General features: G+C 45.0%; 1 protein-coding gene across 1 annotated transcript; it reads right to left on the minus strand.

Moving 5' to 3' along the window:
* Positions 1-2426: 2426 nt before the first annotated feature.
* Positions 2427-12883, minus strand: LOC124694764. The gene is made up of 14 exons (XM_047227715.1): positions 10454-12883; positions 10226-10354; positions 9946-10134; positions 9795-9862; positions 8361-8965; positions 8097-8267; positions 6521-6619; positions 5845-5933; positions 5566-5775; positions 5199-5471; positions 4484-4628; positions 4034-4167; positions 3114-3194; positions 2427-3030 (listed from the first exon to the last, which is right to left on the minus strand). The coding sequence occupies exons 1-14, from the start codon at positions 12881-12883 to the stop codon at positions 2944-2946; spliced, it is 4710 nt and encodes a 1569-aa protein (XP_047083671.1). The 3' UTR covers positions 2427-2943.
* Positions 12884-13464: the final 581 nt, after the last annotated feature.

Here is a 13464-nt window from a genome sequence, read left to right on the forward strand (position 1 = left end):
TAGTTAGTTAAACTCACATCTCACATGGATTCTAAGTGCTTGGTGTGATGCCTACAATTTTAATACTATTGTGATTATGCTCACTCTTGCTTATGTTTCTTTGGCTGAAGGGTGTGCCCATCCGGTGAGCGGCCAACCCGCGTACCAAGGAGTATACGTTGATGCTGGCGGTCAGGTGTTCGTCCATTTGCCTCGCCGGCCATGGACTCGGACGAAGAGGAGGAGCAGATGTTCGTCGAGCTTATGCAAGAAGAGATGGCAGCAGCCGCCCAAGACGACGAGCACATGATGATCCTTGGTTGCTTGGCAAGCATGTACGCCGGACTGGCAACTCGTCGACGTGGTGGGTCGACACGAGGTCGCCGGAAGTGCAAGCCGAGACAGCGAATGGAGGGCTACTGCAAGTTGTACGCCAACTACTTCGCCGACAATCCATTGCACGGTGAGAGTGTTTTCCGGCGTCGTTTCAGGATGAGCAGAAAGCTATTTCTGCAAATTGTGTATGCCATCCGCCACTTTGATCCCTACTTCGGATGCAAGGCGGATTGCACTTGGTTTGGTTGGATTTTCGTCACCGCGAAGTGCACAGAGGGCTATGAGGATGCCGGCGTATGGAGCTCCCGGTGATACCGCAGATGACTATCTTCGGATGGCGGAGTCCACCGCCCTTGATTGTTTCTACCGGTTCCGCAGGGCCGTCATAGCGAGTGTTCGGGGACTATTACTTGAGATCACCCACTGTCGAAGACACTCAGAGGATCCTTGCAACAAATGAAGCTAGGGGTTTTCCAGGGATGCTTGGAAGCATTGACTGCATGCATTGGCAATGGAAGAACTGTCCGTTTGCGTGGCAGGGAATGTATAAGGGTCACAAAAAATGCTGCACTGTGATACTTGAAGCAGTGGCTACCCATGATCTTTGGATTTGGCACTCTTTCTTTGGTATGCCTGGATCCAACAATGACATCAACGTCCTAAACTGCTCCCCGGTCTTTTCCAAGCTTGTTGAGGGTCATGCTCCTCCGGTGGACTATGTGATCAATGGTCGGCACTACAACAAAGGATACTACCTTGCAGACGGTATCTATCCAAAGTGGGCAACATTTGTGAAGACTATCTCCAACCCGGCCACCCCCAAACTTTGCGAGTTTGTCAAGAAACAAGAAGCTTGCCGAAAAGACGTCGAGCGAGCATTTGGTGTCCTCCAGCAGAGATTTGTCGTCGTCCGGTTCCCCGCTATGACTTGGTCCAAAGATCAGATGTGGGAGGTGATGAACCGCTGTGTGTGCCTACACAATATGATTATTGAAGATGAGCGAAAGCATCCGGTTCCTCCGGTCGAGCAAGAAGCACCATATGAGAGAGAGGGTCCTCTTGCACAGCCCTAATCACCAGGTGCCTCCATCATGGGCCGCCTTCTTTGCTATGCGCCGGAGATTCGAGACTCTACAATGCATCACCTGCCGCAAGATGATCTCGGTGGAGCACATATGGAGGCTCCGAGGCAACGCCAACGCCGACGCCAACTAGTCTGTCTTAATTTGTTTGAAAAATTGTGAAATTGTGTGCTTCATTTGTTTCAGCACTTGTTAAACATTGTACTGATTATCGCCGAATTTGTTTCAGCAATTTTCGTACTATTGTTTGCCGAACTTGTTAAATTTTATGTTGAATTTGTTTGAAATATGTCAAATGGTCGAGGTTGGGGGTTTCCTGCCGGGGGGACGGCTGGAACTTCGGCGCTCCCCACACCAAATCTTCATCCAATCCGGACGAAAATTTCGCCGGATTTAGGCGTGGGGAGCGCCAACGAGTGGGGATGCTCTTACTGCCTCTGGTGTCACCCTTCCATCCACCATCCGCCTTCCATCCACCATCCGCGTTGTACCTTGCTGCCAATACAGTCCCCGATCCCGGTCTAATCCACCACCATAGCCGTTAAACTCTACCCCCAGCCCGGCTCTCCACCAGTTCGTATAGACAAATATGGACGTGGAAATGGAACAGCCTTCCAGCAGTGACAGATGTACTGAATGGAATACATTGATACTGCATAGCAAAGAAAATATTTGTTGCAGTTGCCAGACACAGTGGCAAGGATGTGAACATGAAGTTCAGCAATGCGCCAATCTGAACATTTTCATTGCAGTGAATATCTCCACTGGCGTAGTTATCTAATGTGCACCATCTTCCTGACATGGTGAATTTATATACTACAGGCAGCCTGCTTGAGAAAATGTACGCTAAGCTAGATACTCCACCACCTGATAACAGCTGCCAAAATTAGCAGCAACCGAAGACCAGGTGGGATAACTTGAGACCTCTCAACATCGTGAGATAACGAACCTTTCAGTGTGGACAACACCTCCATATGATAAAAGGATTTTTAAAAGAACTACCAATGAAAAAAAAAAAAGACTAAAGGCTTTCAGCATCATATTCATCCTTTCTCCATTAACATCTCCCAACAGTCACAATACAACACTTGTAAATAACTTCCTCCGGTCACCTTGATGAAAAATTAACTGTATATATAGATAAGCTTCCTACGCAATTCAGCAGTAGTGCAATACTGATAAATAATTTCTCAGGGGCAGCACATGATCGAACAGAGTTATCCCACCTGAAGTCCTCCACAGCAAAATAGTACCGACAGATAGGATATAAGGGTCAGGCTATGTATCCAAGTTTCAAAAAGAAAACATCACCACCACTTCTTCTCCTTCTAGTTATATGCTCAGACGACCATTTATTTTAAGGCGAGGCTCGACAAAACCGACAGGCCAGTGCAACTGCTGAATCACCCCCACATTATCATCCCCCATGAGCTCAAAACGAATTTTTGTATTCCTATCTCTACTCTTCAGTCACCAGGAAAAACCCTATATCTCATAACACATGTTAACCACGCCACGGCACAGCACCCTTGAACTTTGAAGAAAATTAATTTGCAGCTTCAAAGAAGAGCACTTGAGGTTGTAAATGACCTTTCTCACACATAGTGATCACATCAGCCCAGCCACCAATAACCTGCACAAACAAGCTTCTTTTTAGTGGGTAGGATAGATAAAACAGAATAGAGTTTACTTCAGGCAGTAGTTATATCTGGGTACCTTAACAGTCTGGTCATCATACATGACCCAATGCTCATCCTCGAAAGCAAAGCAATGATAATGCTGCCCATAGTAGCAAACCTGCATGCACAAGAAATATCAAAAGAAAACTTGTATCAGATGCTTTAACTGCCTGGCTTCGGTACTAATGCATTACCGGATTTATTACAGCATGCAAATGTAGAATGAAAAGTAATGCAGCTACACTTGGATGCCCCTGTACGTACACATGGTTTAGAGATGATCAAGCAAGTTACAGTTTCAGTTCAATGTCTAACTCAGAAAGCACATACACTATCACTACACGCATAACAAGTTTAAACAAATACTACCTCTGTTCCCTTCTAATGTAAGACGGTAAAACTGACAGCTAACTAATTCATGTGATTCATAGTCACTGATTTGTAGAATATGAGTTCTGTAGCAGTAGCAGCAGCATATTTATAGCTACTCAACTGCTACTAAATTCACTGCGTCAACTGCAATAGAAGGGAATTCCCAACAGAAAATATGCTGCTGCTGCTTGCTCTACTGTACACACAGTATCTTCCCAATACAGCTACAGTGATACCTACTTCCCACCCTACCAGGATCTCAAAAAGACCACTGGAGTTGATCAAGCACAAACACAGTAATAGGAAATACTAACACATTCACATATGATACAGGAGGCTCTGTGGATAAATATTTAGCAACCCAAACAGGATGAATGTACTACTCCGTATTATTATAACAAGTCCATGCCGTAGTACCTAGTACAAATACAAGAGAAACCCTTGAGAAGATACTGAACATATTTTTACACTACGTGACTCACGTTGTGAACATATTTACTGCATGCTTAAAAAATCAGAAACTAACAGTAACATCAGATCTCCATTAGAAAGTTGAGAGAACAAAAAGGGTCTTTGTAGCCATACCACTGACACCAGAGAATGTTTGGTTCCTTGATCTACACCACAGTAGAAAATGCTAATGTCTATCTCGGTCGAAATACCAGCCAAAGTTGCAGATATGTCATCAACACTCTCTTTGTTGTTCTGCCATCCCAACACTATACAAAAAGAATTGATGGGTAACGAGAAATCCAAGTCAATACATAATCTCATTAAACAACAAACATGCAAGCTATTGCCAACATGCACACACCCACAAAATTTAACAGCAAGTGTAGAGGATCAGGAAGCAGATTAGTAGAAATCCGTTTACTGAAGATGGTAAACTTAAAAGAGTGAAGCAGGTGATCCTGCACTACTACACAAATGCATTTTAAAAACCATCTTTTAGAAATCATGCGCTAAAAATGAATAATTGTACAATGTAAGTATATGTTTTATATGTGAATATGTATCCTAGAGAAAGAAGCTTACCAACTGTAAAAACATGAGGGGAGCTAGAAAGAATGTGTTGTATATGATTTGGTTTTCCACAGCCGCCAACATCAGGATCACAAGCTAGCTGATCATTCATTATCACAGTCTTCAAAAGATCACCAAATGGATCTGGACACATCATCTGTAGAACGGAACGAACAAAAATCCTGATTAATGCATATCAGAAGCCACAGAAGAAAGATAAGGCCAGTATAGCCCCTGCCCCCTCGTCTCTATCTTGAGTTCAATTTTTGTCCCAAACACTCCAACCATTTACTTTTAGGATTCCATGTATCGAATATCTCAAATTGAGTACCTGTTTTAGTCTTACACACTGGCAGGGATTCTTGTTGGTATGACATCACTTAGCCACCAAATCCCAACCTTTGTGGAAGGCTAGAGTTCGCCCAACTCTTTTGTTCAATCTAAATAGCTATCCACCATGCTACCCATGGGGTGAATGTGTCCAGATTATTACAGAGGGCGTTCTCTAATGTCTTGAGCGTGAGCCCACTGCCAGCAACTCAATGCCACATTTACTCAGGACATTATTTGCAGGGAATGATGCATGGAAGACCTAAGGTACATGGTTAGGAGTTCTTTAGCATTGAACTCAGAAAGAGTCGAGGGATGTAACCTGGACACATTCTAACAGATAAAGGGAGAGCATAGTAATACATAAATGAGATTCAACCCAGGGAGAACAATTTACCTTTGCAGTTCGAAGTGAACTAGCATTGATATTGTGGAAGAATGAGGTATATTTAAGTCGTCTAGATTCTAATCCACAACTGTGACAGATCATTCGTTCATAAATGTCCATTCCAAAAAGGCAATGAGCAATGCAAAAATTGCTTGCACAGTCCCATGAGCCGATAGAATTTCTCTCATGAGATTTAACATGGCAGTCAGCTTGAGAGGTGTACGACTTATGCAAGCATTCAAATATCACCCCCAACACCTCAGATGCATCATTCATTTGTCCCTGCAGCCAAATGGTAGAAGTCAAGTGAGCATTTGGCTAATCAAATGGTGTAGAAATGTGACTAACACCCCTAAACCATCAGACAAAAATATACCTCCTGGAAAAACCTGTTGTTCGGGTAGGATTTGCTCAGAGCAATCCTCAAAGAAGTAGGTGCGACAGCTTCTCCTTGCCCTTCAGATGCTTTGCTCAAGTCAACGAAAATGTCATATAATGCACACACCGCACAAGGATCTTCAATGTGCTTATGCAGTGATGATGTTTTAAGGAACTTGTGTCGAAACTGACTCAAGTGCCATAGTGACTGCACAGAGGAACATTATGTCAAAAACAAAGCAAAAGATGCATAAGCTTCACAAGTCTGAACATTTACCTGGATAATCACATTCAAGAAGCAATTGTATTCACCAGCAGCATTCTTAAGGCCAGCCCCATGTACTTCCTTCCCATTTGAAGTGCCTGCTGCATCAGCAGTAAAAGAACTATAAGCTTAAAGGAGAATTAAAATGAGCAACATGACAGAGATATAAATAATATAGCCATTAACAGAACATGGTAAGACTGAAACAGTATTGAAGCAATACCAACAGTCTATAAATCTACAATGATGGTGAAGCAATAGGAAAATGACAAAAAGGCATACACTCCAAAGTCCTAACAGACTACATATCCTTAGATGAGACAGTGCAAGTAAACTACAGGCAATTTACTAAGTTAGTTGCCTTAAAGCTTAACATTTCAAACCTACATTCTGCATCACCCAAACCATCAAAGTTTCGTCGGCGATAAAGTCAAAACTGTTCTTCCATGGAAATAGGACATCAACATACAAAAGCTCCAACTCAAATTGAACAGTTGATACAACAACAGAATGTTCAGTATAAAAAAACCACAACTGCACAAGTGCGCACATACGCGACAATTTAAAAACAAGTAGAGGGGTTATTAATGGTGTTCACTTGTCGAATAGAAGTAATAACAGAAGTTCAAGGCCGAAAAGAGTTTGGAAAGAAAAGTATAGCAGCAGATAAGGAACAGTATTGATGTACCAAGGCTTTGGTGCACAGCTTTTCTGAGGTCTTCTTCAAACCTTTTGTCAGAATCATCCTCCATACATACAATTGCTGGTGAGATTGCACCCCTGTCAGCTGCATATGAGAGGAACAGGTCTAAATATGTTCAACTCACAGATCGTGCTGAAATATATGGCATACTATGCATATAAGAAGCTTGTATTTCAGGGAATTTACATGATATAACGCATGGGCATGACGTAGTACATCAATAACTATTGCTCCCTCCGGTTAGCAAGAGAATGGTGGTTCAGGTTATGGGCACTCAAGAGATTACAAACATTTACGATCAATATTGTTTTAGATATTAAGATTGGACAAATCAATATGATGAATCAATTTGTCTCAAACAATACTTTCAAAATACTATTAACTTTTATTATCCGGTTTTATTCCAGCAGAAAGTCAGCAACTTCTGGTCATAACCGCAGTCGGGCACTGCTGGCTAAAAAATGACAAGCTTCTATGAACTGGGGTGGATGATAAGGGGCAAGGAAGACATGTGTGGTCATGCTCTAAGGGCATGTACAATGATAATATCACTGCCACGAAAGATTTCCCGAGTTGAAAGAGAAAACAAAAAAGGGAGGTTTGCTTGGGATATTCACTTTGGCTCATAGGAGCATTTGCTCCCATTGTGTGAATCAACATTTCGAAGTGTCAAAAAATTCTAAACTAAAAAATTTCATGTACATCTACACATTTTATGTTCGTACACAAGTTTTCAAAAAAAATTATAAAAATTTGTAGCTCCAGTAAAAAAGACAAATTTTGATGCTATAACACGACTACGTACAGGACATTTTTTTGTCTTTTTTGTACACGCCACATAAAATATTTTTTCTCCATGAAAACTTGTGCACTAACATAGAATTTCACGATGTACAACAAAAAATTTATCTCAGAATTTTTTGACATTTTTAAAATTATTTTTTAATTATTTTGTATAATAGGAGCATTTGCTCCTATGAGCCAAAACGCCACCTCCGGTTTGCTTTCCCTTAGCTAAGAGATGATCTCTTCCTAAAAAAGATACAGTTTTTTTCTTCATTGTAAGATATGTCTTCTCTTAGTCACATGTTTTCTAATTTAATTTTAAAAGGAGCATACAAACATTAATCACTAGACAAAAAACTAAGAGATAATCCATTGTACAACCTGTTTTGTGTCTTTCTCTAAATGCATGAAAGAAAGACCATCTGACCACCAATTGTATGTGCCTTAATGATGTCAATTATGTGCAAGCGGTGCTTCAATCTGTTTTAAGACTTCAAAAACGTTTGGCTGTACTCAGGACCAAATTTCTCATGGTAGAGCAACAAAACGTTCTACCAATTAGTTTGACTTATAGATGATAAGTACTCCAGTACTGCATGACATTCACGTATAGGAAAAAAACACAGAAGGGTAGTACAGTAGAAGAACCAGTGCACGGATGTCACTATAATAAGCTAGCGTAATATGTAAACGTTTTGTTCCACCAAGTTTACACAGAACAGCCAAGATCAGGTTCTATGGATACAACTCAAGACCAAAACTGACATACATATACCTTTCTCAGCTTTGTTGACGTTCCATGGATCATCCGAAGATGGCACAGGTAGCAGACCATCTTGATTGGTATTCTTGTAAAAGTCAGCTACTTTACCAGAACTGCTCCATCTTGAAGCTGGTGTACCATTTTGTCGGCTAGATGCATTATCATCACCATCATGAACAGAACCTGGCACACAAGCAACAATAAATATATAATGTTTGCAGTGCAGTTGCATAGGAAATTGAACAGGAACAATTTGGACAGGACATGATCAAATACCTTGGATGTTTTTCTTATGTGCCTGGCTAGTGCCGCTCTTAGACCTTTGGACGACAGGATTAGATGAAAGTTTTGTATTTTGTGCATATTTCCCAACTCCGTTCATTTTCAATGCTGGCTTAGTGAGGTCATTGCTGCCAGTTGATGAATGTGCTCCAGGAGAGCGTAATCCGTTAAGATTTTCCCTGTGATCGTTATCAGCCTTTTGTGGTAGGTCTACAGCACCAGATTTGGAACTAGAATCTTTTTCCCCCAAAGGAACTTCAGGAAAGCGAAAATCACCAAATTTTATGCCTTCAAGATAAGCAGGTGAGAAGTTATCGGGTGCACTTTGATGGTTATCCTGATCCATGCTTGAATTTACATCAGTTGGATAACCAGTTGCCCCAATAGCAGAAGCTGCTGAAGTACTTCTAGACTGTTCTGCAAGATGCTTCTGCTTTGCCTGCTCCTCTATCCATCTTTGGTACTCCAAAGTTTCCTCCAGTTTTCTTTCCTCTGCTTCAAGTTGTACTCTATGCCTAAGTTCTTCCTCTTGTTCATTTGCGTACTCATCGCTCACTGGAAGTTTGTTGTCGAAGTCATCACAATCAACAAGAGTCTGACTGCAAGTTTGACATGATCAAAGAAATTAAAGACGTACAAACATTTCTAAGCCAAAAAAAAAAAACCTGATGATGTTGATAAGAAACCATGATCCTATTTCTCCTATTATTAGTCATGCTGAGGCGCTGAGCACACTAAAAAGGATCAGATAGTTTCTTTTAGAACCGCTGTCATGCCAGAATGGCTCTAAAAGTGATAATGAAAGGATTCTGCCATATTGAATGACGATCTACAAAACAATATAGGAAACAATGCACGAACATTGGGTGAGGTTTATATGGTTCAGCATGCCTAATAAAAGAAAATTTGTGAGATAACATTCCTGCCATGCCCAAAGGATGTATGGTAACAATAGGAGCAAGACTTGAGGTCTCTAACAGAGCTATCCCGCCTTCCAGTGAACATACCATGGTTTTCTTAAAGGGCAAAAAGTTCAAAACTTTCCTCATGACTAGTTATAATTACGTAATTGTCAGCTTAACTCCACAAGGGAGCCAACAGAAACAAAATAATTCAAAGGTCAAACAGAGCTAGGTAATTCAAAATCTGCAACTAATCCTTCATATAGGAAATTATGCATACAACTTGTTATACACTCAAATATCAGCAAGATGACATGGATTTGAACTTAACACTGCTGAGTAACTACTGCAAACCCAAAAAAAAAAAAGGGAAACAGCACCAGACAAAAGAGCACGTAAGGTGCATGGTACTAATGTTATGTTAAGAATAAGTAACTTGAGTATATGTGTCTGGTGTCCCTTGGAACATGTCCTCAAGTGAAGAATGTGTAACTATCAGAACATGGAGAGCACAAGAATTACTTACGATTGTTCCGACGTTTCCTCATCCACACTGTCCTGGCGAACAATGTATTGATCGCTCCAGCTCAAATCCTAGAAAGTAATGTAGTGAGACAATAAATTCAATTGTGGACAAGAAGGGTACAGGATATGATCATACTCAAATGCATAACTACCTTCGGATCCTTAGATCTCCGAGAATCCTTCATTTTCTTTTTGTCTTTTGACTTCTCGTGAGATAGTTTTTTGTCACCCCCTTGGTTTGCATTCTTCTCAGCATCTTTAGCAAGTTCAGCCAGAAAAGCATCTCTTGCAGCATCAGAACGCTCTGTAGCCTCCTTGTTCACGAGCTCTTCCAAGCGACTCTAGATCACCAAACCATTACCATAATTAAGAGATGAAGAAGATCACAAAGCATTAAAACAATCAAGTGTACAGGGGGTGCAGTATACGAACTCGCAAAAAGGATTTGAGGAGGGGCAAGAGAATTGTTTGAAAATCAATGAGAGCAGCACGTTTGAACTTGAGTTCCAGTTGCTGCAACACAGCTTCACTTCGCATAATTTTAGCGTCTATCTTGCAAAGCTGCACATGGAAAACTTAAAAAGATCAGAAACTGGTATTGCATATTATGAAGATTATATAATAATAAACGGAAAAAAATGCAATGCCGGAAGAACTGACCTCGATATTTACTCGTTCCTTCATCTTGGAAACAACATTCTGCACCACTGAATCACTAGGATGCACAAAGTCCTGCAACCTCCAATCATCTATTACCCCATCAAAGTCATATGGGCGCGAGGTCATCCCAGAAAAACCTTCGTCATACCCATAGTGTGAGTTGCGAACTTCCTTCAAGACATTTGAGATTGCATCTAACTCAGGGCGGCAGCCTTTGCTCTCCAGCAACTCATCCTGGCGGTTCCTGAGGAGCTCCTCATATCCAAGGTATGAATACCGCCCCACACATTCTCTTCGCCTTTGCTCCTCAAGTACAATATTATCCACAGCAACCACGCCCTCCTCATAGATCAACTGGTCATGCTTCTGATCACACCAGTTCTGCAAGGCAGAGAACTCCTTCTCGAGCATTTCAATAACCCGACACCCTTGCTTTGGCCGATCAACAAGCATGGAGTTCCACTCGGATAGATGCTCTCCGATTGGAGGAGATCCAGCATACAACCAGGAGAGGAATTCATCAGTATCAACATTCTCAGGACCAGACTTGGCACCAAATAGCCGGGCATCAAGGATGAGTGCTGATGAATCAGAGTCTAGCGTAACACTGTCATGGATAACGTGATTTTGGGGGAAACGGTCTCCATCACCAAGTTCCCCATCCTTGTCTGAGAACCTATTGAGTCCACATGAGTGCATTAGGTCCTGCAAGAACTTGTGTACCTTTTTCAGCGACGAGGCCTCCAAGAAGCAAATGCAGAGCGGCGATTCATCAATAGGGTGGTTAAACAGCAACGACCCGGAAGGCAGCCCTCTCAGTTCATCTACGGCGAAGCGTATCACCTTTTCCAGATGGGTGACAGAGATATTTCTGTGCTTGACGAGGATTTGGAACAGCGAATGGATCCTGTCGAGAATCTTGGCTCTTTCATCATCATCGGCCAGCGGCCACTTGCGGTGGGAGCCTTCCCTGATGGCCACCCCAAAAGTATCGCACTCCTCGTTGTGTGGCGAGGCGGAGGACTCGGAGGTGTCGGATTTGTCCTTGGTGCTCCAGTTATCGGACGACATGGAATCCTTGTCCCTGTCCGGGCCCCCACAAGCGTTGTCGGCTTGCTCGTCCTCGAGCGCTTTGAGCGCCGCGGCAGCATCCAGCGGCCTCCAGGTGGAACCAGTGAGCATGGCCGCCCAATCAGCGTCGATCTCCTGCGGGACCATGGCCTGGCGGTGATCCGAGAGCCTGCCGATATGATCGCGCGGCGTGTGTGCCGCGTACGTGTAGCGCTCCTCGCAGAGGCCGCAGACCCAGAACTCCCAGCTCCCGCTGTCGGTGGCGAACTGCGCCAGCTCGTTGATCACGTCGGGCGCCAGGGTGGCAACCTCCTTGTCCTTGTGGTTCTGGTAGTAGAGCCTGAGGTCGGAAATGCTGGTTTTTAGGAAGGCGAGCCTCTGTTCCAGCGGCATAGCTGGCCAGAATGCTCGCGCCTGCTCCATGCGTGCGGCGGTGGCTGCTGTTGCCTTTTTGGAGGGGCCTCCTCCCTTTCTGCGATCGGCGGCACGGTGTCCTCCGGATTGTTGGGAGGATGAGGAGGGAGCGTCGTCATGTCCGTTTGAGGAGGAGGAGGAGGCGGCGGCGGCATTGTTGTTGTGCTGGTGCTGCTGCTGCTCGAGGAGGCGGAGCGCGGCGACCTGCACCTCGATCTCCTTGCGTCGCTCGTCGGCGGTCTTGGTGGCCTTCTTGAGCTCGTTGGGGCGCCGCGGGGCGGGGGCGGCGGGGAGGAGCGGGAGCTCGAGCGGGTCGTCGTTGATGCGGAAGAAGCCGAGCTTCTCGTCCCCGGAGCCGCCGAGGGTCTTGACCCAGGTGGAGATGGAGGCGAGGTTGGCCTTCTGGATCAGGCTGCGGAGCTCGGCGCGGAGCTGGTCGGGGTCGGGCGGGGGGAGGCGGAAGGAGAAGGAGTGGGCCTCGTCCGGGTGGGAGGCGGGGTGGTCGATCCTGAGGCCGCGCTCGCACTCGGCGATGACCTCCTCGTAGGCGCGGTTGTCGTTGGCGGCCTCGTAGAGGAGGAGCGCGCGGAAGTGGGCGAGGTCGAGGGAGTGGGGCGCGAGGTCGACGGCTTGGCGGGCGGCGTCGAGGGCCGCCCGGTGGTGGCGCGCGCGGGCCTGGGGGTCGGTGATGAGGGCGGCGGCGCGGGCGTGGACGGTGGCGTGGGCGCGGAGGAGGAGCGGCGAGGATCCCTGGCCGTGGCGCGCGAGGGCGTCCTTGGTGAGGCGCAGCGCCTTGGGGTGGTTGCCCCGCTGGAGGAAGGCGAGGGCCTTGTCGCAGTCGGAGCGGACGGCGGCGTGGGCATCGGCGAGGGCGAGGGCGCCGGCGGGGGGCGGCGGTGGCGGTGGAGTAGGGTTTGGTGGGGGGCTGCGCTTCTTTCGGCCCATCGGGGGAATGAGATTTGGGCGAAGCGCTCTGAAGGGAGGGGGACACCCAATATATCCAACAAAGAAAAATACTCTACCCCGACCCCGAGCGAGATCTCTCTACTCTACTCTACTCTGTGTATGTATTTCCGATCGGATTTCTCTACTCCTCCACCTAACACGAGCGTAGAGTAGAGGGATGGGTTCGGGGTCGTGCGCTGCGCGCAGTGTCACGCCGCTTTCTTTCTCTTCTCGGCGTTTGCTTCCTCGCTTGTCCCTCTCCGTCTGTCTCCACCCACCGTCCGTCACTCACCACCGACGGGACTACCTTGGCGCACCGCAAATCTTTGCAAAATTTTCATGCCAAATGAAATTTTACAGCTTTCCTTTTGGAACCATGCCCTCGATTAATGCTTCCTCAAAGTACTTGGAGGCGAAACAAATTTTGGTAGTGTAATCTTTCCTCTTTCCTTTCTTTTCCTTTTCCTACAACTAGATAATGGTGATCCCGTCACATGTACATGCGAAAATTGGCCCAAGGACACTGTTATTTCCAGTCCTTTGCCCAAACACACAACTAAAACGTGTCTTTACCCAGTACC

Source organism: Lolium rigidum, chromosome 3, assembly GCF_022539505.1.
Source record: "Lolium rigidum isolate FL_2022 chromosome 3, APGP_CSIRO_Lrig_0.1, whole genome shotgun sequence".
In the NCBI taxonomy this organism is placed as follows: Eukaryota; Viridiplantae; Streptophyta; class Magnoliopsida; order Poales; family Poaceae; genus Lolium; species Lolium rigidum.

Coding starts and splice junctions, on each gene's coding strand:
- LOC124694764 (XM_047227715.1), bottom strand. CDS start 12,883: ATGGGCCGAAAGAAGCGCAGCCCCCCACCAAACCCTACTCCACCGCCA. Junction 6,620..8,096: donor CGTCAACAAAGCTGAGAAAG/GTATATGTATGT, acceptor TCTCATATGCAG/CTGACAGGGGTGCAATCTCA. Junction 5,776..5,844: donor TCTTGAATGTGATTATCCAG/GTAAATGTTCAG, acceptor TCCTCTGTGCAG/TCACTATGGCACTTGAGTCA.